Source organism: Narcine bancroftii, chromosome 14, assembly GCF_036971445.1.
Source record: "Narcine bancroftii isolate sNarBan1 chromosome 14, sNarBan1.hap1, whole genome shotgun sequence".
Classification (NCBI taxonomy): Eukaryota; Metazoa; Chordata; class Chondrichthyes; order Torpediniformes; family Narcinidae; genus Narcine; species Narcine bancroftii.
The window spans coordinates 7,846,318-7,873,719 of NC_091482.1; the positions used below are offsets into that span (position 1 = coordinate 7,846,318).

Consider the following 27,402-nt stretch of genomic DNA (forward strand, 5'->3'; position numbering starts at 1 on the left):
GATAAGGAGTTTATTGACGCGTACAATATACAAATACCTGAAATTTCTTCCAAACAAGTACTTATATAGAAAAACTATGAGTGAACTAATTGAATTAGCAATACAATAGCAATCCTGGTGCAAAAAAAAGTGACATGCAATGGTTCAGACAGACTGTGATCAGTGCACCAAAGGGAGGTATGAGTCAGATCATTATGAAAAAGGAACTATTTTCAGGTTTTTGTACCTTCTGCCCAAAGGTAGTAGTGAGAAGAGGATGCCATCAGGGTGATGGGGGACATTTATGATATCAGATGTGTTCCTGAGGCAGCGCCTCACATGTATTGTATGGAAGTTCAGAGCTGGTGATGGATCTCATAGAATGCTACACCACAGAAAACAGGCCTGTGCCAATCATCATCTCCCAAGTCCCACTGACCTGCTCCCATTCCATAACCCTCCAGGCTTCTCCCAGCCATGTACCTATCCAATTTATTCTTAAAACATATGATCGAGCCTGCATTTACCAAATCAGATTGCAGCTCATTCCACACTCCAACCACTCTGAGTGAAGAAATTCCCCCCCCCCCATTATGTACCCCCGAAAGTTTTTCCCCCTTCATCTTTAAAACTATAACCCCTCATATTTATCTCCCCCAATCTGAGGAAAAAGCCGACTCGCATCCACTCTGTCTATATCTCTCAATCTTGTAAACCTCAATCAAGTCTCCTGAAGACCCAGCAACATTCTAGTAAATCTTCTCTGCACTCTTTCAATTTTATTGATATCCTTCCGGCAGTTACGTGCCCAGAACTGCACACAATATTCCAAATTTTGTCTAAAACAATTTCAACATAACATCCCAACTCCTATACTCAATACTTTGATTTATAAAGGCTAAGATACCAAAAGCTTTCTTTACAACCGAGTCCACATGCGGCCCCACCTTTGTGTTTGTATTCCCAGATCTCTCTGCTCCACCGCACTCCTCAGTGCCCTATTACTTACAATATATCTTCTACTTTGGTTTGCCCTTCCAAAATGCATTATCTCACACTTGTCTTCATTAAACTCTATCTGCCATTTTTTAGCCCATTCTCCTAGCTGGTCCAAATGCCCCTACAAGCTTTGAAAATTTTCCTCGTTGTCCACAACTCCTCCTATCTTTGTGTCATCATCAAACTTGATGATCCAATTCTCCACTTTATTATCTTTACGAACCAGGCTGTGATGCAATCAGACAGTGCACATGTTGAAGTTTGATAGAGTATCTGACAACGTGCCAAATCTCCTTGGACTCCTTCGAAAGTAGAGGAGCCTTCTTCAAGGTTGCCTCAATGTGCTGCTTCCAGGGAAGATCTTCTGAGATATGGCTATCTGAAACTAGAAAGTTCTGACTTTCTCCAGCTCCTACCCATCAGTACAGACAGGTTCATGATCTCTCAGTTTTCTTCTTCCAAAAAACAATAAGCTCCTTGCACATATTGATGTACAAAATTGTTTGCCTATCCATCTGGTGATTAACTGGGTGTATTCACTATTGCACACTTAGTTTCACATTCAGTGAAAGACACAGCAGATACAAGTTCCTCACTTCCATTTAAAATTCAATTTTCAGTTTTTGCATTGGTCTACACAGCTCGCCGATTTTTCAAGGTTGGAATGTTTTCTTGTACAGTAATAATGCTATTGCTTCCTTTTGCAGTTAGAGCATCACATGCCACAATAGGAGAGATGTGCCCTGTGATGTTTGAATGCAGATAATGGTGGGGCATTGAGTATCTATGCTCTGGTCTGAATTTCAGCCAGTGAATTATCTGCTCATCTATTTTCACTCACCCAAGCTCAACGCCCAAATGCCAAGTAAAAATATCTCACCACAAAGCTTTATATACAAAGGATGTCATGAGTAGTATTTGCATCAAATGCTTCTAAGTACCATACAGAAAAGCAATGACTACATCTGCTGTGTGTTGAGAGCCATTTGAAGACTGAACCATGAGGTCCAAAGGCATGAAAATCAAAATGAACCAAGATCATCAATTAGCAATAAAGTTGGACCCTTGACCTTCAAGCACGACATTTAGGAACAAGCAACTTACAAATGTCAAGCTCCTACAAAAACATCAATTTTGATTTAGTTTAACACAATGGAACTTTCCTTTACATCTGTCAAACACCTAGAGGGTGTACAGATGCTGTGATTTGTGTAAAAATATAGAAATGCTGGAGCAACTCAGCAGCTCTCAACAGGTCCCAGAATCAGAATTTATTGTCACGAACATGACATGAAATTAGTTGTTTCGTGGTAGCATCACAGAGCAAATGTTTATATAAACCATCTTACAAAATAAATAATGCATAAAATGTCAAAGTAAAGCAGCATCTTTGGTTCATTGATCATTCAGGAATCTGATGGCAGCAGGGAAGAAGCTGTCCTGGTGCCGCTGGGTGCTTGTCTTCAGGCTCCTGTACCTGTTCCCTGATGTTAACAGAGTGAAGAGGGCCTGACCTTGGTAGTGGGGGTCCTTGAGTATAGAGGCTGCTTTCTTAATTCACCACCTCATGTAGGGCCTGGCCTTGGTGGTGGGAGTCCTTGAGGATAGAGCCTGCTTTCTTAATTCACCACCTCATGTAGATGTCCTCAATGGAGTGCAGTCTGGTGCCCTCTGATGTCATAGGTCAAGTTAACAACCCTCGGGAGCTTCTTCTTGCCCTGAGTGTTGGTGCCTCCGTACCAGACAGCAATGTACCCAGCCAGGATGATCTCCACGGTGCACCAGTCGAAGTTTAAGAATCTTCCGTGACAGACTGAATCTCCTCCAACACCTCTCAAAGTGTAGCCACTGGCGAGCCTTCTTCATAATTGCATCAAGATGGAGGCGAGAGAACAGATCTTTGGATATGTTGACACCCAGGAATTTGAAATTCTCGATCCTCTCCACGACTGAGCCCTTGATGAGGACTGGTTCGTGTCCTCCTGAAGTCCACAATCATCTCCATGGTTTCGCTGACGTTGAATGCAAGGTTGTTGGTGCGACACCACTCAATAAGCTGATCTATCTCCCTCCTGTACACTTCCGCATTACTATTTGTGATTCCGCCATCAACCATGGTGTGATCAGCAAATTTGGAGAGAGCATTGTAATTCTGGCTGGCCACACAGTCATCGGAGGCAAAGATATATAATCCAAAGGGCTTTGGCCTGAAACATCTGTAAGTTACTCCAGCACTTCAGTATTTTTCCGAGAGTGATTGATTCATTAAAGTTTCTATCTGGGTTTGGGTGTATTCAAACTTTTCTGCAAGCTAATCCTTTTTCATTCCTCTAATCACTGCTTAAAGGTACTATGGGCTTTCATTTGTTGTAGAAAATTCTTCTTTCTCACTTCATTTTGCTTTTTGTGCAACTGGATTTTAAGGGTCTAAATGGCAAACGAAGGCCTTTGTATAACCTCAAGCGCACTCATGGATATTTACTAAATTCGGTAACAAATTTAGTAATTTACCATAAAATGAAATGTTTGAAACATCATCACCAGGTGAGCATTACATTACATTGGTTCTTCCAATAATTTCTGCTCTCAGTCCAGGTGAAACACTGGAACTTTAGGTCATACATCATTTCCCAAAACATAGCTATTAGGGTCAGTTACTACATCCTCCTCCAGATGCAGAATGGGGAAGTCTTAGCACCTTTGCCCTGTCTGTTGCATCTCCCAGGGACCAGCCACTTCTTGTTGCCACACTGGCACATCTGCCCATGGCCTCGTGCACTGCCAGGTAAAATGGAGGAGGAATAACACCTTATATCCCACTTGGTAATCTCCAATCACATGGCATCAATAGGATTTCCAAATTCCAGAAATCCCCTCCCCCTTTTGTTTTCTCTCCCAGCCCCTCACTTTCCCTCTTCCCCAACACCTGTCCTGCCCTTCCCCTATTTGTCACTATACCCTTCCGTCAGCTGCATAACCCCTTCCTTCTTTCTCAGGTCTTTGCCTCTCCCTATCACCTCCCAGCTCTTTCTTTTGCATCAAACATAACAGCACAGTGCAAGCCCTTTGACCCACAATACTGTGCCAATCTATACAAACCTACTCAACAAACCAAACATTCTCTACCTCACACCCATAACTCTCTATTTTTCTTGCATCCATGTGCCTGAGTCTCCATGAGTTTTTTTAAATGTCCCATTTGTACCAGCCACCACTACCCCGGCAATGTCTTCCAGGCTCCCAGCACCCTCTGTGTGAAAAATGTACGCTTGACATCACCCCAAAATTTTCCTCCCCTCACCCTGTACACGTCCTCTGGTGTTTGCTAGTTTAGCCCCAGGAAAAAGTGCTGGCTGTTCACCTTATCTATGCCTCTCATAATCTTGTAGACCTCTATTAAGTCACCTCTCATCCTTCTTCACTCCAAATAGTAAAGCCCTAGCTCTAAATCTTGACTCCTAAGACACATTCTCCAATCCAGGAAACACACTGGTAAATCTCCTCTACACCATCTCCATAGCTTCCACGTCCTTCCTGTAATGAGGTGACCAGACCAGAACACAATACAAGTGTGATCTAATCATTTTATCGAGCTGCAACATTACCTCACGACTTTTGAGCTCAATCTCCCAATATACCATAAACCTTCGTTCTTCTTTGGCTTGGCTTCGCGGACGAAGATTTATGGAGGGGGTAAATGTCCACGTCAGCTGCAGGCTCGTTTGTGGCTGACAAGTCCGATGCGGGACAGGCAGACACAGTTGCAGGGGAAAATTGCTTGGTTGGTGTTGGGTTTTTCCTCCTTTGTCTTTTGTCAGTGAGATGGGCTCTGCGGTCTTCTTCAAAGGAGGTTGCTGCCCGCCGAACTGTGAGGCGCCAAGATGCACGGTTTGAGGCAAGATCAGCCCACTGGCGGTGGTCAATGTGGCAGGCACCAAGAGATTTCTTTAGGCAGTCCTTGTACCTCTTCTTTGATGCACCTCTGACACGGTGGCCAGTGGAGAGCTCGCCATAGAACACGATCTTGGGAAGGCAATGGTCCTCCATTCTGGAGATGTGACCTACCCAGCGCAGTTGGATCTTCAGCAGCGTGGATTCGATGCTGTCGGCCTCTGCCATCTCGAGTACTTCGATGTTAGGGATGAAGTCGCTCCAATTAATGTTGAGGATGGAGCGGAGACAACGCTGGTGGAAGCGTTCTAGGAGCCGTAGGTGATGCCGGTAGAGGACCCATGATTCGGAGCCGAACAGGAGTGTGGGTATGACAACGGCTCTGTATACGCTTATCTTTGTGAGGTTTTTCAGTTGGTTGTTTTTCCAGACTCTTTTGTGTAGTCTTCCAAAGGCGCTATTTGCCTTGGCGAGTCTGTTGTCTATCTCGTTGTCGATCCTTGCATCTGATGAAATGGTGCAGCCGAGATAGGTAAACTGGTTGACCGTTTTGAGTTTTGTGTGCCCGATGGAGATGTGGGGGGGCTGGTAGTCATGGTGGGGAGCTGGCTGATGGAGGACCTCCGTTTTCTTCAGGCTGACCTCCAGGCCAAACATTTTGGCAGTTTCCGCAAAACAGGACGTCAAGCGCTGAAGAGCTGGCTCTGAATGGGCAACTAAAGTGGCATCGTCTGCAAAGAGTAGTTCACGGACAGGTTGCTCTTGTGTCTTGGTGTGAGCTTGCAGGCGCCTCAGATTGAAGAGTCTGCCATCCGTGCGGTACCGGATGTAAACAGTGTCTTCATTGTTGAGGCCTTTCATGGCTTGGTTCAGCATCATGCTGAAGAAGATTGAAAAGAGGGTTGGTGCGAGAACACAGCCTTACTTCACGCCATTGTTAATGGAGAAGGGTTCAGAGAGCTCATTGCTGTATCTGACCCGACCTTGTTGGTTTTCGTGCAGTTGGATAACCATGTTGAGGAACTTTGGGGGGCATCCGAGGCGCTCTAGTATTTGCCAAAGCCCTTTCCTGCTCACAGTGTCGAAGGCTTTGGTGAGGTCAACAAAGGTGATGTAGAGTCCTTTGTTTTGTTCTCTGCACTTTTCTTGGAGCTGTCTGAGGGCAAAGACCATATCAGTAGTTCCTCTGTTTGCGTGAAAGCCGCACTGTGATTCTGGGAGAACATTCTCGGCGACACTAGGTATTATTCTATTTAGGAGAATCCTAGCGAAGATTTTGCCTGCAATGGAGAGCAGCGTGATTCCCCTGTAGTTTGAGCAGTCTGATTTCTCGCCTTTGTTTTTGTACAGGGTGATGATGATGGCATCACGAAGGTCCTGAGGCAGTTTTCCTTGGTCCCAACAAAGCTTGAAAAACTCATGCAGTTTGACATGCAGAGTTTTGCCGCCAGCCTACCCTAAACTACCCAAAAAACCTGCAACTTTGAGGGGGGTCTATGGATTTAGACCGTAAAGTCCCTCTGTTCTTCCACACTGTTAAGAGCCCTGCCATTAACCATGTCCTTCAAGTTTGACCTTCCAAAATGTTTCATTACACACTTTTCCAGATTGAAGTACTGTATACCACTTTTCTGCCCATCTCTGCATTCTGCCTATATCCTGCCTATTCTTCTCTCTCCCACCAGCATTCATCTTCAAGCCTGTGCTTCCCCCTCCCCCACCCACCTTCTTGTTCAGGACTTTGCCCAATGTTTGGCATTCCTGGAGAAGGGCTCAGGCCTGAAATGTTGACTGCCTATTGTTTTCCACTGATGCTATGTGATCTGCTGAGTTCCTCCAGCACTGATAATGTATTGTCAATGAAACCATGTCAATTTTTACATCTGGAATGAATTTATTTCATACACTTTGCTTCTTGGCTTAAACTAGTAAATGGCCATCAAGGGCAAGCCTCAATTATTTTTTTCACCTTTTGCCTTCCATTCCCACATTTTTTTTTCCATCCACTCAGATTTTGGATTTATTGTCAGGGTACATATACATCACATACAACCCTGAGATTCTTTTTCCTGCGATCCAGGCAGAATTACCACATATTGGTAGTACAAAACTGATTCAACATACATATGCAAACAAATAAAGAAATGTAAACAAACTGACAGAGAGAGGAAAAAAAATCAATGAAATGCAAAGTTAAGAGTCCTTAAATGTGTCCCTGATTGAGTTTGTCGTTGAGGAGTCTGATGGTGGAGGGGGAGCAGCTGTTCCTGAACAGGGTGGTGCGAGTCTTGTGGCACCAACACCTCTTTCCTGATGGTAGCAGCAAGAACTGATTGTGTGCTGGGTAGTGTGGATCCTTGATGATTGCTGCTGCTCTCCGACAGTAGATGTTCTCGATAGTGGCTTACCCATAATGCCCTGGGCTGTGTCCACTCCCTTTTTCAGGGCTTTGCACTCAGTGGTATGGGTGACCCCATACCAGACCATGATGCACCCAGAAAGCACACTCTCCACCACACATCTGTAGAAAATTTGCCAGGGTTTCTGTTATCTTGCCAAACCTCCAGTGAAGGCTTAACATTAAAATTGTGACTCATCCTTCTTTCATATTTAATTTTATGCTTTATATCCACCTGTTGCTCTACCTTTCCCTCACTCCCCCAATCAAAAACAAATTCTTCTTTGAAGAATGCTTTTGAGGCCATTTTTTAAAATGTCAAGAAGCTCTATTTAGAAAGATCTCATTTCCTGATGAGGAAATAGACTTATCTTTGTGGTCAGTCAACGTCATGAATATTGAATGTGCTCTTGGAATGTTTTCAGAGAAAGATATTTAGTATTTAAACTGCAGTGACAGAAATTAAATCACGATCTTGAAATAAGGCAAAACCTCCATGCTTTGGACTGCACCAAACTGACACGGAACGCCTCGGGTGAAGGTAGGATACAGTTGTATTTCTTGGTGTTTAAGAACATTTGACATATTCAATTTTACAACTAAACCTTTTGAATGAGCAGAGAACAGGATCGATCTTTATTTCCCCCACCCCCCCAGTCCCCGAAGGTTTTGGTATTTTTCGACAAATTTGCATTTTGTAGAATTGGAACATTTTTTCTGTTCCTGCTTTGCGGGGATGAGCAAATAATATTTTGGGGCAGCTCAGTCTGGTTATAGTGTGGTTTTGGGAGAGCTAAGTAGAAAGGCTTCAGCTTCACAATGGAAGCAGAAATATGGAAATACAACTAATCAACTGGTGCATTTTTTTCCTCATTTGAAGGGAATTTTTAATTGAACAACCTTATTTGGTTTCTCTGCCTCTCAAAAACCTGCTTACCTGTTCTGTTTTTACATCTTCAAATATTCCAAAGATGCTCATCTTGAATGTCAACCCCCCACCCCCTCTTGCAACTATCCCTTCAATCTTTCACTCCACGGTGAGGGGCAGCTCATCTTCCCTCATCTTATATTTCCTGCTAGTAAAGTTTAAAGTCTCCATGAGTGGAAGACTTCAGAATGAAATCATGTGCTGCAATTGAGTACAGAACTAAACTGGTTAGATTTTCAACGGCCTTGTGGCTTGTCACGATATTCGCAAGACGATGTAGTACAGGGATCCACATTTTCATTCCTTGTATTCTGCCCAAACAAGTTGGTGTATGTGTCTTCTAAATAAAGAAATTACACTTAATTATAAAACTTCAACTTATAAATTTAATTTCTACTTGCATTAAATTGTAAATGCAAATTTAATTTGTGTTCAATGTAGAGCTTTCAATGGTAACAATTGGATTATCCATTTTAAATTTGCGGGTCATATTGAATCTTTTTTGGGGTGATGGTATCCTCTCGCTGTTAAACGTCATGTATAATCTGAAGATTTTCATTGTTTGTACTCTGCAGTCAGTGCTCTAAGACAGATAGCGCTAAATATGCCCTGAGAACAACTTTCACAATACCACCCCAGCATTACACTGAACTACAGAACATCTTGAAATCTTTTGCAATAATTATTACTGATGAACAATCATCTGCATTCTGTTATTCAGGTGGGAAGCTGCCCCTTCATTTTAGCTCTCAACTAAATAATCCCATCAGTCAATTCCTCCTCCGACGTCCTTGCAATTTATCCTCTCTCACATGCTCATCAATTTCCCTTTGATTGTCTCACGACGCACACATCAAGGGGTAATTTACAAGAGCCACTCAACCTTCCAGACCTTCTTTGAGATGGGGCAGGAAACCAGAGCACCCAACAGTAACCTATGTCATGTCTGGGAGTACATGCAAAGTCTGGCTTGAATTGGGGTGCTTCAAGCTGTGAAACAAGTAACATTTTGTGGGCCAAAAGGGCCTGTTACCATGTTGTATGTCTAAATTTTAAAAACTTAATTTAAATAAAAAACACCTGCTGCAGTGAGTTGTGTTTTAAAATTATATTAAAATATAAAAAGTTTTAATTAAAATTACAGTGTGCCATCCTAGCTCCAAGCATGTTGGTCACACACAAATAACCGATTGGATGAGTCGTCCAACCATGGTTTGACATCTTCGGGGGGTGGCATGGAAATAACAAAGCAGAATAAATGCAAGTAGAACAACCAATGACAGGGTAGAGTTTCCGAATTTATTCTGCAAGAATGTTGCAAGGAATGAGGTCAGGGTCGGAACAATGGAAGACACCTTTGCAAAGTTAGAAAATGCACTTCTGAACATTGCATGAGGGGCTGAAGACTAGGGAGATGGAGCGCTTGAAAGAGACGGAGAAAAAACGGTCCTACGGTCAATTCTACGGCATAAAACTAGCCCTTCGACCCAACGTCTTTGCTGAATAAGTTGCCTACGGAAGCTAGACATTCCTTGACCCATATGTGATTAAATCTTTCCTGTCCATCCACCTCTCTAAATGTCTTTTAAGCTTTGTCATTGAACCACCCCCTCCCCCCCCCACCCCCCAGTCTCCGCCACTTCCCTGATGAAGGGCTCAAGCCCAAAACATTGGTTATGAATCTTTCTCAAGTCCACTGTTTGACCTGCTGAGTTTCTCCAGCATTGTTTTTATTCCGACCATGGTGTCTGCAGACCTTTGTATTTTACTTCTACACTTCCACTGATAGTTTTTTTCACATACCCACCACTCTCTGTTGAAAAGGTGCTCTTCTGTTCCCTTTAAAATCTCTCTCCTCTCATCCATGCTCTCCAGTTTTAGATTTCTCCTCCCTGGGAAAAAGGTGATGACTATTTACCTAACGGATTGCCATTATGATTTTATATCCTCTCCAAATTCACCCTGAAGGACTTCCAGGGAGGAAGTCTTAGTTTATAAAGGCTCTGTTTGCCCTCCAGTCCTGATAATGATCTTGTGCCCTCCTCCCTGCAATCTTGCCAGCTTAATATCTCTCCTACAGCTGCACAATCACAACTGCACACACCACTCCAAGTGAAAATGCAATGCTGGAGAAACTCAGCAGGACAAGGAGTGTCCTTTATATAGCAAAGGTGAAGATACAGAACCACCATTTTGGGCTTGAGCCCTTCATCAAGCTTTTTGACCTGCTGAGTTTCTCAAGCATGTAGTTCAATCAGTGTGTCTGCAGACTTTCATATTTTACACTACTTGTGGTCTCACCAACATCTTGAAATGATACAACATGTCAACTTCTGTAGTCAATATCCCTGTCAATCAACTTCCCCACCATCCCACCACTTTTGCCCCTGAGGGAACAGTGCATTTGTCAACCCATGTCTCTCTTTTCAATGGTTCTGCCATTTACTGTATGAACCTAGCCCGTGTAATTTACCAAATCCAACACTTCTCATGCAGCCACTTTCCCACTTGATCCAGATCCCATTGTAATCTCTCAGATCATTTTCTTCACTGTCCATTTATTAGGGTTAAGGATTAATTGTCTCTTTGCTGCATCTTTCTAATTCTTCAGATTAAAATAGTCAGTTACAAATCATAATTTCTTTTGTATCCATTTACAGGTAAAGTCCCAGCAACAATGGGTGGACACTTGAAAGCTTTCTTTGGACCTGTTGGAATTTTGGCTCTGACTCTATTCAAGGTGAACATTGCATTTGTGGGTTCAGTGAACAATATTTCAGATGTGCTCAAAGTATTTAACACCACTGAGCAAGGCAACGTTACCAACGGCCCCGAACTTCTTGGCACCACCGAGGAAGAATACTTTACCGAAGACCCCGAACTACTTGGCACCACCGAGGAAGAATACTTTACCGAAGACCCCGAACTACTTGGCACCACTGAGGAAGAATACTTTACCGAAGACCCCAAACGACTTGGCACCACTGAGGAAGAATACTTTACCGAAGACCCTGAACGACTTGGCACCACCGAGGAAGAATACATTAACAAAGGCCCTGAACTACTTGGCACCACTGAAGAGGAGTATGTTACCAACAATTCTGAATTTCTTGGTAATCAAGACAACGTTCTCAATGATCCAGAAGTACTTGGTAACACTCAGAAACCATATGCTACTCATTTTCAAGAACCAAGGAAACATAAAAGTTACAATTATCCTTACATCTTGTTAATCATAATTGGTATATTAATTATCCTCTGCACAATTTTGTTGGTATCAACAATTGCCCTTGCTTATCAGTTATCAACTCTCAAGGCCAAACTGAAAAAACGGTCAGCAAGAAGTAATTCTGACTTCATTAAAACTGCCAGCCTCTGGTCAAATGGTTTTGCACAAGTTGCAGGGGAGGCAGGAGAAACTAATGTCACACTTGAAGAAGTCAAACCTCTGAAAGAGGAGGATGAAGCCAAGCTGGCAAAGAGCACTGAAGGGGCTGGTGGGAAAAACTAGCAAACCTATCTTTGATCTGCATATATTATGAACTAATTTGCCACAGAATTGCTCATTCGAATGAGATACAAATCCAATAAATTCATAGTATAGATTTCATGAACCACTTATTCAAATCCTCAGGAATAAACTACTTCCAAAGGATATCAGGTTAATTATATCAGTAATTCCACATCTATCCTAAGTGACTCAATCTGCAGCTACAAGAATGCAAGTGGAAAGGATAGTTAAAATTGATTTAATTAACGTGACGAAGTTGTAATCATGTTGAATAACACGAGAAGATCAGTAGGGATCAAAGTGAAATGAACAGTGGATCAAGAAACAGCTGATGCTTCGCGTCGGAGAGCCTTCATTGGAATGTTTAGTTTCAGCATGGGTGGTCATTAGATCTTCCACACCTTTCATGCTCCATGAAAGCTGCACAAATGGTGCCATTGTGGCTTGTTCTCGACGTGGTTTGTATTTCATTTGGAATCGTGAGTTCAGTTGTTTAAATTTCAGGAAATGGGTGAGGCAGAGCAAAAGAGCTGAAATTGGACTTGACTGCACATGAACATTTCAAACCCAAATAACTGGTCATCAGGATGACTTATATGTCCAACTTCAGTTTGATAGCCAGATATTTCAAGCAAAATCATGAATTTAATCCTCTTCAGCATTGCTTTAAACAGCACCGTCATAGAAAGGTTTCTAAGACCCTGAATTTCTCTTATCAAAACCAGAAAATGCTGGAAGGACTGAAAGGTATCTGAAATTCTTGGATTTACCTCAAATGAAAATTCCAAATTCCATAAGGTTAAGATAATGGAGAATAAAATCAATCTTTTTGTTTGCTTGAATGATCCACATATTTATTGAAGACAGAATTACCTGATGTATGAACGTTTTCCCTCCCCATAGGCACTGATAATCCCCGTTGAACTTTGTCTCATTTTGAGTTCTCTACTAGTCATGGGTAACAGAAGCAATTATTTTGAATTTTACCAAATCAAAACTTTTGTGATTTTCAAAAATCCACTTCTGCAATGTACTTTTCAATTAGTCTCCTTGAACTGTTCAATTTTAAAAATGGCCCTGTATCTCTTTATCTTTAAAAGGAGTTTTTATAACTTTGACTTCCTTTTGTGAATTTCAGGAAATGCACTGTTTAATATCCATGACAAATGAACACAGGATCATAAAAGACCCAAAAAGAGACACTTCTTTTTTTAAAAAAAAGCCTTAAAAATTACAAAATGAATTGCTGAAAGAAGTGTTACAAGTGTCAGTATCTCAAGAGGAAAAAATATGCCAGTGTATAAGACGAGACATGAAACTTAAAAATGTCACCCCAAAAGCAAAAGTCGTCTTATACACCAAGTCTAAAATGCGAACCTTGACAGCAAAGTTCCCTCGTGGGGTCCATCCACTCAGTCAACCTGCCATCGGCTCTATATAAGTTTTAAACGGCCTGTTCAAGGAGCTAACAGTGGTTTACTTTAAAATATGCGAATAAAATATAAACCTTTACTGGGTAATTTGCTTTTAAAATATTATGACAGCATCATTCCACTGGTTAGTGGTAAGTGCCAGACTTGGGGAGTCTTATACAGGTACACAATCCTTTATCTGGAACCCTTGGGGGACAGCGTGTTCCGAATTTCGGATTTATCCAGATTTCAGAACAAAAGCCAGTTGCCCCAAATTTAAGCCCACCCGAATTGTGCTGCCGTATCCACCCCCTTCCAATCGTCCTGCCATCTCTCTCTCCCCGCCCACCTGAGACGCGCTGCCGTCTCCCTCTCCTCCCCCTCGCCCAGCCGAGTTGCGCTGCCGCCTCTCCCCCGCCCACCTGAGTCGCGCTGCTGTCTCTCCCCCCCCGAATCGCGTTGCCATCTCTCTTCCCCCTCACCTACCCGAATCGCACTGCCATCTCTCTCGCCCTCACCTACCCGAGTCGCGCAGCCGTCTCCCCCCACCCCCAACCTAGTCGCGCTGCTCTCTGTCTGTCTCTCTCCCTCCACTGTACCAGCACCAGGAAGAAAATGCCGGTTTTTGGAACTTTCCGGATTTTAGATGTCCTGAGTACAGTGAGTATGGCTCAAAACCTACATTGTAAGTGGAAATTCTGGGGTCGTTTTAACCATATAACCACTTACAGCACAGAACAGGCCAGTTTGGCCCTACTAGTCCATGCTGTAACAAATTCCCACCCTCCTAGTCCCACTGACCAGCACTCGGTCCATACCCCTCCAGTCCTCTCCTCTCCATGTAACTATCCAGTCCATCCTTAAATGTAACCAATGATCCCGCCTCAACCCCATCTGCCGGAAGCTCATTCCACATTCCTACCACCCTTTGCGTAAAGAAATTTCCCCTCATGTTCCCCTTATAATTTTCCCCCTTCATTCTTAAACCATGCCCTCTAGTTTGAATCTCCCCCACTCTTAATTGAAAAAGTCTATCCACATTTACTCTGTCTGTCCCTTTTAAAATCTTAAACACCTCTATCAAGTCCCCCCCTCAATCTTCTACACTCCAGAGAAAAAAGCCCTAGTTTGCACAACCTTTTTCTGCAAGAGTCAACTTATACGCCAGCATATATGGTAGCTGATTTCAAACCAACAAATGCAATGATAGGCTAATCATTACTTTGAGTAAAGGAACTTATTCAACTTTGATTTTAGGTCCTAATCTTATAATACTTATTCATTTTGGACTTTGAAGGTGTTATTGCACATTAACTGTGTTTCATTAAAAAGATCTTTTATAAAACCTCGTAGAACTGCTGCAAATTTACAGTATTTATTCAAATTTCTGCTCAAAAGATGACAAGGGATGATGAGAATATGATGGCAATATTAATATTCCAACAATGGAGCTAATGTAATCGCAAAGATAACCAACTCGAGCACCGTGACAAATGGACAAAGAGTTTACCTTATCAAAACCATTTAACATATCTTTCGCTAATTCCATCCTGGAGGATGACAAAAGGTTCTTGCACAGGAAAGCTCATAAACCTACAAGATTCATTGCTGCTTCTCTCAAACTCACTCAAAACTAAATGGGTGAGGTTACGAAAGCCTGGGGTTTTAAATTTCCAATAACAAGCCTCCGATCAAAATCAACCTGATGTGTTTGATTTGAAAAGGCAAACTAAAAAGGAAATGGTTTCATGACATCAGATTGATGTGCTAAACCTGAAAACTATTTTTACTTAGTGCACAAATGTTGCAAGATCATCTGCTTGCATTTTGATAACCAGCAGTTTGGTGACATGGCCACACCTCATGATTCAGGTTTATGGATAAATTGACTGAAAACAAAGCTCCTAACAATTTTCACAAATCATTTTGAATTGTGTCACCTCTTTCCAAATCTTTTGCTCTACGGTCATTTATTAAAACTGTTGCACCTCTGTCACTTTCATTCAAGGAACAAAGGTTCTCCAACCTTAGTTACTGAGATGCAATGTGCAGGTGATCCTTGTATATGCACGTATTCAGAGGCTGAGCTTCAAGTCATTGATTTGTTTCTCAGTGTACAATGATATTCAAATAAAAATGTCAATTGTTGCCTGTTGCCGCCATTCAATCCTTCAAATCTACATGCAAGCAAACCAGTATCCACAGCAATCAAATTCTAACCACACAACTACTATATATACTCGTGAATTAATAGTTTTTTGCATCAATTTTTCACGTCAAATTTGGAGGTTGACTTTTACACACAGATCATACTTTTGACTTGAACCTGTGTCAAAAGCTCAGACAACCAGGACCGGGGTGGTCAATCCGCGTCATCAGGAGCTCGGATGGGCTAGGAGAGAGTCTGTGGCTGGGGCATCAAGAACCCTGGTGGATGATGATCCACAGTTGGGGCGTCGGGAGCTCAGATGGGCAGGCAGTCAGGTCGTTAGGAGTTTAGAGAGGCAGGCTATTACACAGTATCAACAAGCCCTTGAGCATATACGGTAGCTCCAATGTGTTTGATCAATACCATACTCCCTAAAGAGACACACAGGTTTCCTCTTGTCATGAAACTACCAGAAAGTTTGAGGTAATGCCTTGCAGGCAATTCTCAAAGCTTTGCCCAAAAATAAGTGCTGTTCTTCCTGATTCATCAGAATCCATGGCCTGTGGTCATTCAAAATGCAAATTTAGCATGGAAAGTTTAAAGGTCCTTTTGTCAGAAAGATAGAATAGGCCAATTAAAATAACACTACTTCTCTTGCTATATTTGTACCCACCCATTCGGCCAAGCAATCCTTCCAATGCCCTTGTTAGTATCTACAGCTGGCACTGAATCTCTGCCAGCTTGGAGCACACTATAGTGGCAGGGGTGATCCTTGACCCAAGGAACCGCCGAAGACAAAATAATGATATAAAAAAAGAAAACATTACTCAGCAGGTCAGGGAGCATCTGTGGAGAGGGAAAGAGTTTGTTTTGTTAAAACCGACAGAAAAATAACCACATTTTTCTTCCCATAGATGTTGCCTGACCTGGTAAGGACCACCTTAATTTCCTGCTTTTATTTTAGACCCAGCATCTGGAGTTTTTTTTAAATTTTGCTTCAAGATTACTTACATAACTGTTCTCCAAGCACAGTGATCCACCTTTCAAGGAAAAAGTCGACCCTGAAGGACCTGCTATGTTCACATTTTGGCATGGTGGGTCTGATTTTATTTACCATGATAAACAGAGAGCGTGAAAACAACCATCACTGAATAATGGACAGTGTGCATAGCCTTAAAAGATAACCAGAGGTCGCCACACAAAGGGTCAGCAAAGTCGGAGAATGCCAAATATAAACAAACTTGTTAATTATGACTTAGGCAGAGGAGCGAATCTCCAGCAATGACTGATCACAGATTTCTAAATCAGGAATTGTTCTGAAGCGACATCCACAGCAATGAATACTTTGTTATATAAGCACAACTGCAGGCAGGAAGCAGACCAGCATGAGATCACAGTCTCAGAAAATGGAAGCAGCAAGACAGTGCCCAGCTGGCTGTAGTGTGATTAAAGAATAATGGCTGCACTCAAAAAGACATCTCCAATGACACCCATGGTCAGGAGAAGAACTGTTTATTAATGTGATAATAAAGATGTGGTCAAAATAGAGAAACATAATAAAATCCCCCGATAACCAGCACCAAAGGGGATTGGAGGATGCCAAATAAGTGAATTTGCCGGTTGCTTGAGATTGCATGTTGAGGGATTGGTGAACTGACCACCAGGGGGTGTCATTTTTAAACCTTTTTTTTAAAACCGATTTGTTTTCCGTGATTTTTTTTGGATGGTTGCCCGAATTCTGGATAATGGGGATTTAAAAATGGACTGTACTATGGTATTTCAACTAAATGTGAAAGAATATGATTAAACTATTTTGTTTTACCCATTCCGTATTTTGTCTTAAATGGAGTTTGTTTTGTGCTATTTCTGAAGACCAGTGAATATAGTGGTTTCCAATCTTGTAAAAAACAGAAGGAAACTCATGGGGGCTTTACACACATGAGGCAATTACTGAAAGAAGATTTCCGTTTCAGTTCCACATCAAGTACCTTAATGGTCCTTTACCAAGTTGTGAGCTGACCAGCAGAGTGTGAGAGTGTGAGAGTGTGTGTGTGTGTGTATGTGTGTGTGTGTGTGTGTGTGTGTGTGTGTGTGTGTGTGTGTGTTTTCACAATACTGCCGTTAAAATAATAATTTTTTTTTCTTGCAAATTACATACTTGCTTTAAAATTGGGGAAACAGAGTATGCGCTTGTTGGTCGTCCCTGAAAACCAGGACATGGAATCCAAAAGGTTAAGCAGATCATTCTGACCTGGATAAAACACCAAATCAGCCAGGCACTGTTGAAGAGAACGGTATAGAGAAGACAAAAGGGGGACAGACGACCGAACAGAAAGATTGATTTCCCCTGAAACCTGGAAAAAAATTGAACTCCCAAGTTCTTTCATGAGGTTCACACTGTGAACTGTATGGTCAGTAAGGTGTAGAGGAAGAGAATGAAAAATACCACCCTACAGCTCACGGTTTCCTCCCCAGTACTTCATTGTTGAAAGAGGTCGTGGCTATCCTATTCCAGAAGTTTACCCAAGAATGTGACATGGCAAAAGAAATTCAAATGAGGTTTGTAGGAAGCCTTGAAATTAAACTCCATAAAAATTAATCTTGCCTTTCACATATATGGGCTACAACTTTTATTCAAAGCTGAACTTACAAATGGATTGCACTGCTATCACATAGCAACCAGGGAAGAGGGTCAGACATAATATTTCACAGAAGAGTTGCACCAGCCAGGTTGAGTACAGAATATACTTGTTTAATGTTAGTTCACTTGGTGAGCAAATTAAAATGTTCCAAATTTGCAGTTCTGGAAGGGGGAAATGCATTGCAAATGTGGCCTTCAATTTTGAAACTTTAACTTTTTGTTTCAAACCAGACTTTATTTGCATTACCAACAGAGCTACTAATTTCTTCACATCCGGAGAATTCACGATGCTCTTACTTCCCTTTTAATAAAACTTCAAATTACAAGTGACAGCAGACCAGATTAACTTGATTAGTTTTATGTATTAACTTCATTACTTGGAGTGACAATAAATGCAAAGCGATTAATCTTACAGGAGTCTAGCTATCAATGTATAATGCACAGCAAGTGCAGTGACACGCCCTTCAGTCCAAGTCCAAGTCCAAGGCAAGCACCATCAGTGGTAAGTGTACGGCTTACTTTGACAAATATGATGATTAACTCCTAAAGAGTGGAGAAAAATAGTTTTGTTAATTTGCAACTAGCAAGAATGCAGAGTGAACAGATGCATCAGTTGAGTGGGCTGTACAAGTGAAGGGGGCAGACACAAATGAGTGGAGATAACTGAAGGACAGAGGTGTACAAGAGAAGCAAATGATGCTTGACAAAACAACAATCCCGCATTGGATGTCCGTTCAGAACATCACTCTAATTACTTGAGTTTGTTTGGGGCTAGGGAACACAGTGGCAGTTTGTTATCCTAAATCAAAATAACATCAATTCTGTATCAAAGCCAATTGATGATATCAATCTTTACACACAACCTCTGGCTGTTTCTGCAAGGAAAACTATTCTGAATGCACGGCAGATCCAAAGTTAGCTCTTGATATAAATTAACACTTTTATTGTGTGTTGAAAATAATTATTGTATCATTTAGATGTAAATGCGGTTATAACTAACTTACATAATGCCATTCATTCATATCTCTCCAACGCACAGCATAATTAATCTATTTTTCTTACAAGAATAGTGGGAGCTGTGCAGTCTAGCATGGTGCCCACTTGAGTCAAGCTGTAGCCATCAACAATGAGAGTATCTGGGCAGTCACATTTTTTGTTTTAAAAATGGCACTGCTTGTTAATCAAATATTTTACAGAGGTAAAACACAGGATTCTGTTGACACTGTGGTTGTGAAAAAAACACAAATGCTGGAGAAACTCAGCAGGTCAAACAGTGCTTTTATGTAGCAAAGGTAAAGATACATCACAAACATTTCAGGCTGGAGCCCTTCATTAAGGTGTGAGGGAACATGAGAGATGTTCAAACAAAAGGGGGAAGAGGGGGTGAAGGTGAGAGATGATAGGTGGAGGGGGGTAGGAATCTAGGTGAGGTGGAGAGAGAAAGGTGGTAGGAACTAGTTAAAGGGTAGGGAGGGGGGAAAAAAGCAAGCTGATAAGTGGAATGCAGTGAACTCAATGTTCATGCATTGGGGTTGGAGGGTGCCCAGACGAAAAATGAGGTGTTGTTCCTCCAATCTGTGGGTGGTCAGGTTGGGGTAGTGTGAAAGGCCACGTACAGGCATGTGAACGAGAGCGTGACTCAGAACTGAAGTTGACAACCCAAGCTCCAGATCTGAACTTGCGACACAATTAGAAAACCTTCACTGCCCTTGGCACCCTCTCGCATCCCAGTTCCAATGCCTGGAATCCCTTCAGCCAGCCTCAGGCCAGTCTCCAGCAATCTGCCACCCTGTGTGAATCCCTCAACTGTAGTTGCCAGGACCTCGCAACCTGAATGGATCCCTCACCTCAAGTCGCCAACAGCTTGTTTTCCAGCTGCAGAACCCCTCACTGGCCTGCTGCTGTGGTCATCATCCTGTGGGTCGTCTCCTCCACTTCTTCTCAAACGGACAACATTCTGCTCTCTGCACCAGTCCTCTGCTTCCCCGCAGTTTGCGACCCCTCGTGGCTGCGGCTAATCATAGGCATTGCCATTTTGGGCGCCTATCTCCCAGTGGCAGAATTTTTAAATAAAACCACCATCACCTCCATCAACAGGCTGTTTAAAGAACGTACGGACAGCTGACGGCAGCCGGACCCCATGCGAGCATTGCGTCTCCGCTTCCTACTCTCCATGGGCCAAAACCAGTGGCAGCGCTGCCGTTATAGCAGCTCCGGCATCACCTCCACTTCCCTCCTTAATTTAGACATAAACTAATGCTGGTTTACTCTACCAGCTGAGATTCACTGGTTACACTTCCATCTCAGTCATTAAATTGTGCTCTATTATTGTAGTAAAGCACTGATGGAGAATTTCATTATTAAAGGTGAAAGAAAAGTCATGCTGTTAAATAAAAAAAATCCACAGATGTTGGAGAAAGTCTGCAAGCTACACAGCATTCTTTATATTGCAAAGACACATAACCAACGCTTCAGGTCTGATCCTTTTATCAAGGTGAAAAATCATGTCTTCCTCTTCAATGGATGGAAAGGGTCCCATGGTACTATTAGCAAGCCATTATCTCATGTTTGTGGCTCCTTGAGGTATTTTTTGTAATAAAACAATGACTTCAAAAAGTAATGAATGAATTGTGGAAAGTGCTTTGTAATCTCCTGAGATAGTGAAGCACACTATATAAATCACCCTTTGCTACTGCCAATTTAGCTTTCCAAACGTGGCAATGGAAGTTAATGCCAATGGTGAGGGAGAGATTTAATTTCATCCACCACCCCGCCCCCCACCCCCCCCAAACTCTGACAATCATCTCATCTAATTTTATCGTGAGCTTTTTGCTTAGATTTTCTGAGCCGGGGAAACTGCCAGTCATGAACTAGGAAAGTTAACAAAGCTGTGCAACACAACAATGACACACAAATGAACCTTGCAACCGTCCTTCTTGAGCAGGGCAGCAACAGTTTAGGGAAGTAACGTTCAGGTCAGCCATTTTGTGGAAGCTGTTCTGCACCTTCCTTTCCAATTTTAGTCCATGGAAGGAGACAAAGGAAATGAGCAGGTTCTCCTCAGCCACACAATTTTTGGAGTCAAATATGCAACTGCATCAGTTTAAACTAGGCAGGTGCCCAATCACATTCAACTTGCTACAAATAACAACTGAAAAATTATGAACATTCAAAACAAAACTGGGGCATTCAATATAAAATATAAAATCAGCCATCAAAACTGAACTGCAGCTTATCATCACACTTTAGAAAGAAAGGAATCACCCGAGATGAAGCTCCAATGAGAAGATAAGAGTTCATAACGTTTTGCCAGCGAACATCACTTCAGCCATTATTTCCACCCACCACACACACGCACACGCACACACACACGCACACACACAAACACACAGAGGTCAGGAACTGGTCAAGTAATACGCAGAACACAAAAAAGTCTTAAAACACGTCTTCCTATTGGAAGAACATCAACTTCCTTCTGCAAATGGTGGAGCAATTATCAATTCATTATATTTTAGATAGGACTCTCACGACAGGGATTATTCCTGTAAAATAACTTGGTAATTACAGCAGATAAACACAAAAATGTTTGCAGTCAGTCAAGCATGAAAAAAAAATTGATGAACAAAAGTTCTACCACTATTGGTTAGAAGTATTTGAACAAATTTGTGCAAGGTGGAGTGTATAATAATGAGCATAGATTTACAATGTTATTGAAATCACATTTGCCGTCTTGTAACATTGCACTGGCACTGAATTGTGGACAGCATCCAGTTAGAGGTGTGCTTACACTATGGCATAATACAGATGCAGCCCTCCCAATTTTGGCTACCATCCATTCTGCAAGCCACACAACAGACAGCGTCACGGATTCAAAAATGCACCGCTAGATTACGGCCATTGCCTGAAAGTAATTGCAAAGAAAGTTTCCCTCAAACCAGGGGTATAATTGGGCACACTGCCTGCAAAATGGTGGGAAAATATGAGTGCTGTGAGCTGGACTCTATTACTAATGGCTGAATATACAATATTAAATTCAGATCTTCATTCAAAATCATTTTAGAGTTAAGCAGCGAGTGATCATTGCGATCCATTTTGGGTAGCGGAAACAATAGGTCCTGTAATAGGTCTTAGTTGCTCAGCATCCTTTTCAGTAATGAAACGGTAAATTGAGATCCCAAGGAAGTATTCACAACATAGGATTATAAGGAAGTTGCACGGGTATCTGGACAAGGTGTGTGATCAGGGAAGGCAATGGCAAATGGAATACCATGCAGAAAAATGAGGTGAAAGAAGAAGTGAAACAAGTTGATCCTCAAAAGTTCTGGAGAAACTGAGCAGTTCTCACTCTCACTGTCTCCTTTCCTCCAGCTCTGCACTCACCGAGCTACCTCCCTCTCCTGATCAGCTCTTCTCTCCTGCCCTCCTATCCATGTCCAACTCTGGCCTCTTGGCTGTTGGTCTGTTTTCCTCCACCTGCCCCTTCTTTTCTCCACCCCACCCCATCTTTTTATTCAGGCGGCTGACAGCTTTTTTTGCTCATACCTTGACAAAGGACTCAGGCGTCTAACGTTGGTTATGTATCTTTGCCCGCTGCAGAGACTGCGGGACGTGCTGAGATCCTTCAGCACTTTTGTGCATTAAGGTTAAGCAAGAAGGTCGACAGATGCTGGGGCTGAGAGTAACACCTAAACATGCTGGAGAAACTCAGCAGCTCACACTGTATCCAGAGGAAGTAAAGGCTAACCAACGTTTTGGGTCTTGGCTCATCATCAACGTATGAGCAAAAGCAGCAGTTGACTGAATAAAAAGGTGGGAGTATAGAAAAGGAGAAAGGGGCAGGGGGAGGAGTGCAGGCCAACAGGCAGGGGTCATAGGTAGATAGAGATGGGAGGGTAGAGGAGAAAACAAAGCTGAGAAATGATAGGGGAAGAGGGTAGCTCTCTGATAGGAGAGAGGAGAGAAGGGATGGTCCTGACCTGCTGCATATAATGTGAGTAAAGGCCCACAGATCACCATGGAACTTTGCTTTAGTCAATGGTTTTGGGCATTTCAAAGGTCACTATTGTAAGTCAACAAAGTCACAATTAAACTAGATGAATGTAAAGGAATGCATTCACCGAAATGTTCAATCCAGCTTTCTACCCAAACAAATATTTTTTTAAAAATTTAGAGACTGCATGATGACAAGCCCTTCTGGCCCATGAGCCTGTGCCACCCAAATACGCTCACACGACCAATCAACTATTAACTGTGCGTCTTGAGGATGTGGAAGGAAACCTGAGTACTCGGGAGGGGACGGGGGGACCACACAGACAGTGGCAAGTTCAAACCCTGGTGATCGGCATTGTCAGAACCATTACACTAACCTTGCTGCTCTTAAACTATGGTTAAGATATTTATTTTTGTTACAATTGCATAAAAATATAATGTAAAACTTTTCTTAATTCTTGCAGGTATTAAAGTCCTCAGTCCAGTTGCTATAGGCTTTGAAATTGTGTGCCTTAAAAAACTACAATGGAAGTGATCCAGTTGACTACACTGGCATTACTAGCAACTGGCCTGAGTGGTGTCGTCTCGAGAGACCATGGGTCAACAAAGACATTAATTAGAACAAATATGACTGCATCACCAACACTTCAAGAGTTAAGCACCCAAACGTCTCCAACCATGAACGCAATGAACACAATCAGCCTGGTGAATAATCTTCCCAATTCCACTTCCAATTCGATGAACACATCTTCGATCACTTCACAAACTACAATGAATGTTTCATTGGAACCATCCATTTCAAATTTCACCCCTCAGCCAACTTCGCCCATCACATCAATGAATCAAACCACCAAGTTTAATACAATGCGACCAGTGACACAGAGGTCAACCACGAGCAAGCCAACCGACAAATACCTTGCTGACAATGTTAATGTGAGCATGATCATTGCTTATATCATTGGCGGGCTACTGGTGCTTTTGGTGATCAGCACAATTGGCATTCTCTTGGGGAGAAGATGGTCAAGAGCTCATACCATGCAGGACTTCTCATGGGCAGGAACTTGCCCGGATCCCACTGGTGATGACCCAGAACATGAAAGTGAAGGCTGTGATCTTAGAGCTTCTCCAACAAAACGACCCTCACTCACCACCTTCCTGTCGAGAAAGTCAAAACGCAATTCCTTACTGGATCAGAACAACATGGAAGTGCAGGACCTTGAAGGAATCAACAACTTGGCTTCAAACGAGATGGAAGAAAATATACTGTCTGATGAAGTCAAAGGAGTTGATGAAGAAGCAAGTGAACTGCTCACTTCAACTAAAACGCAAGGTCAAGAACTCGCTCAACTTGAGGAACCTGCCACAACGAAGGAAGATGACCAACAAACCCCATTGCCTGCAGCAGATGCAGAAGCTTCAAGGTCATCACAAGGGGTTCCTGATGCAGATACAAACAATGATGTCCTTCCCCTTCCACCGATAGACATCCTGGATCTGGTGAATGATTCTGACTTGCCCCCGCCTCTCTGATGTTTTGTTTCAGATCCCATGAGTTCAAAAAACAAGGGGTCACAGAGGCAGACAAGATCCACATTCTTCTGAAGCAATGCATACAAGCTGGCCAGAAGATGCACACCATATTTTAAAATTACCCATTATTCAATAAATTAAAAGCAAGTTTACAAACACATTATTCCCTCGGCATTGCAAGTCAGCCACAAGAAATTTTTAAATTAAAAGGATAGATGGACAGATCCTGTCCATTCTTTCAGTTTTGTCCCATTCTGACCTCAACATCAAAGGGCAACTTGTTTGTAGTAAAGAATCTTGGCATGTTTCCCCCACCCCCCCCCCCCCCCCCCCGCCGCATTGACCTGGCTACAGTAGTGCACAAGCAACACAAATGGCATTTTTATTTTTCTTTAAAACTGCTCGTTTTGATTAATGAAGCATGCTGTATTTGCTAATGAATAAACTACCTGTTCACCACATTAAGCGGTGTTTACAATTCAGCATTCCCAAGTTGTTATTTAAGGTGGAAGACAAAATTGTTGTGATGAGCCGGGTTCATTCATTAAATATATTATGTGTATTATGTGATTAATTTTCCAAGATGAACTTTAAAAAATTAATTGCAAACTCATTGATTCAATGAGAGTACTTTTAGAGTCTCATTTTAAGCTTGATTCCTTCGAGCTTCTGCATCTCCCTGTTGTACTGAACTTGGGTTTTACTATTTCATTTTACTGTTGCCTTTTGTCTTTGCGCATCATGTCCTTTTTCTCCGGCATCTTCACCCCTCCCTGGTTTACCAATCCCTACTCTCCCCAGTATAATTCTTCTCATGTCATACCAGGCATCTCCTTTCTGGCACTCTCAGTCTTGAAGAGGGATACTGTCCCTAAAAGTCAACAATATCTTTTTAAGGCACCAATGCTGCTGGAGCCTCCGATTTTCCCCAAGATTGTTTGTTCCTTCAGATTTCCTCATCAGCAACCTCTCATTTCTCCCTTCTGTGTTACCCACTTTTCCCCACTAAAATGTTTTATTTCTTCATTCGAAGTAATCAAAGTTATAAAATCAATTTTAATTTGTCCTGCAGTCACATCGATTACATTCAGTGTGTTTTCACATATCTGCTAAAACCACTTTTAACCAATGCTTGGATTTTTATTTCTTCCCTGCATCTAGTTATGTCCAACTGGAGACTAATTTGACTTCAGCTAAAAGCTTTGCACATGTTCTTGAGATTCTAAACTTTAATGATGGCAACAATGGAAGACTGAGAATTATAAGGGTGTAAAAAAAAAACCTTAATTTCTGGTCAGTTTCATCCCTGATCACGTAGGGTGCTAATTATGAACACGACAAACTTTTGGGGAGAGGTATAAATTAAATAATAATATTAGTTACTACTTAAACCTGACTTCAAGCTCTTTCATTTAAACTTCTATAATTTAGGATAAATCCATTTAACTAGATGTGGTCTTTGCTAGCATGTTGTAAAAGAAGCAATGTGAGATAAGTTTCAGTCAAATTTTCCACGAATGCAGGAACATATGCTCCAGTTCCACTGATTCCAGTCGGATACGCCAGGTGAAAAAAATTGAGCGCAAGCTTACCGGCACTGCAACAAAATCTCTGTGCATAGAATAGGACCCTGTACATTTCCTGGGGCAAAATGGAGTCAGTGGGTTTTTTGGAATCAAAGCACAGAACAGGTGTGGATATTAGATTCATTACTTCCCCACGGCCCCATCTCACCTTACCAAGGGAAAAGATTTGAATCATCAATATAACATGGTAAAAAAATCACAACCAATTTCCTCTTTTCATTTAGGAAACAATTCCTTTCAGTCGTAGTGTAAATTTCGGTCACCATTTAACCTTTTAAAAATTATAGGCAAGGAGTTCAAATGTGATACGAGTAAATGGAACAGTGGAGAGAAACCTGCTTAGCATTTTAGTAGCATGCTGTATTTGTAAATATTTTTAACAATGTGAATGTTGATTTTAATGACTAATTTTAACATTTTACTGTATTATAAAAAATGCAATAAAGGCAACAGGAGAGACAACTTGAGTTTTCATTAATACTGGTCTCACACACATGATAGCAATTCAGGTTAAAAACTCGGCAATTTTCTACATAAGGGAAGAGTCAGGGCAACACAGCATGGAGAAAAAATTCTGAACATCGGCAAGATATCTTTATCTCCTATGGACACTGCAAGGCCGGCCGAATTCCTCCAGCGTTTCACACCACCTTAGTCTTTCGTATTTCACTAATATTCTAAATGGCTATCCACTAGTTTAAACATCCACACTCAACGATTCCATGCAGTTAAAACACGCAATCAAATTCAACACAAATCTCAAAATGGACCAAGGGAGCGACGAACCACTGGTTCATCTACAATTCCATTTAATGAGGCAATAGGGTCTTAAAACATGAAATTATAAAATGCTCTGGGAACAAGTTACTAAAAAGGGGAAAGCTTCTAGGGATGCAGATGAGTCATAAGGATACACTAGACACGAGAAGGCCCTCCTCCACCATTCAATGAGACCCTGGTTGATCCGCACAATTCACAATTTCCAGGCTCCATTTGTGAAACAAAGAGAGCCGTAACTCCAAGCAAAAAGGGTCGCGAGCAAGATACAACAGAATTGTTTGATGCAAAATCTTTAATGCTTCAGCAGTTGCTGGAATTGTATTTCCAAAATCCAGCCAATAAAGGTTAAGCCTTTTTCTCTTGGAATTACTCCTGATGAATCTCCTCTGTATGGATTTTCAACAACCCTTCTACTTGGTACATATGAAGACTGCCCTTTCATTTTGATTTGTTTTTATTTTAAATATGGAACGGTCTGCTGTATTTGTAATTGGGTGAATTCATGGCCACTTCATGAAGCAACTTACTCAAGAGTCCAAACAGGCAACATTGTGAAGGGCACTAGACAAAGTGGCCTTACAGTAGACAAAAGTTAAAGAATTTCATGTA

The 27,402-nt window shown here is 41.9% G+C and overlaps 3 protein-coding genes across 11 annotated transcripts in view; 2 read left to right on the forward strand and 1 right to left on the reverse strand.

Annotated features, from left to right (window-relative positions):
- Nucleotides 1-27,402, reverse strand: part of LOC138749437 (neurofibromin) — a 277,305-nt gene that overhangs the window by 81,455 nt on the left and 168,448 nt on the right. The gene's annotated exons all lie outside the window — the stretch shown is intronic.
- Nucleotides 7,665-17,088, forward strand: LOC138750034 (uncharacterized). The gene is made up of 2 exons (XM_069912192.1): nucleotides 7,665-7,808; nucleotides 10,856-17,088. The coding sequence occupies exon 2, from the start codon at nucleotides 10,873-10,875 to the stop codon at nucleotides 11,704-11,706; it is 834 nt and encodes a 277-aa protein (XP_069768293.1). The 5' UTR covers nucleotides 7,665-7,808; nucleotides 10,856-10,872; the 3' UTR covers nucleotides 11,707-17,088.
- On the forward strand, nucleotides 18,196-26,475 carry LOC138749438 (protein EVI2B-like). The gene is made up of 2 exons (XM_069910759.1): nucleotides 18,196-18,410; nucleotides 23,362-26,475. The coding sequence occupies exon 2, from the start codon at nucleotides 23,423-23,425 to the stop codon at nucleotides 24,425-24,427; it is 1,005 nt and encodes a 334-aa protein (XP_069766860.1). The 5' UTR covers nucleotides 18,196-18,410; nucleotides 23,362-23,422; the 3' UTR covers nucleotides 24,428-26,475.

Coding starts and splice junctions, on each gene's coding strand:
- LOC138749438 (XM_069910759.1), top strand. CDS start 23,423: ATGGAAGTGATCCAGTTGACTACACTGGCATTACTAGCAACTGGCCTG.
- LOC138750034 (XM_069912192.1), top strand. CDS start 10,873: ATGGGTGGACACTTGAAAGCTTTCTTTGGACCTGTTGGAATTTTGGCT.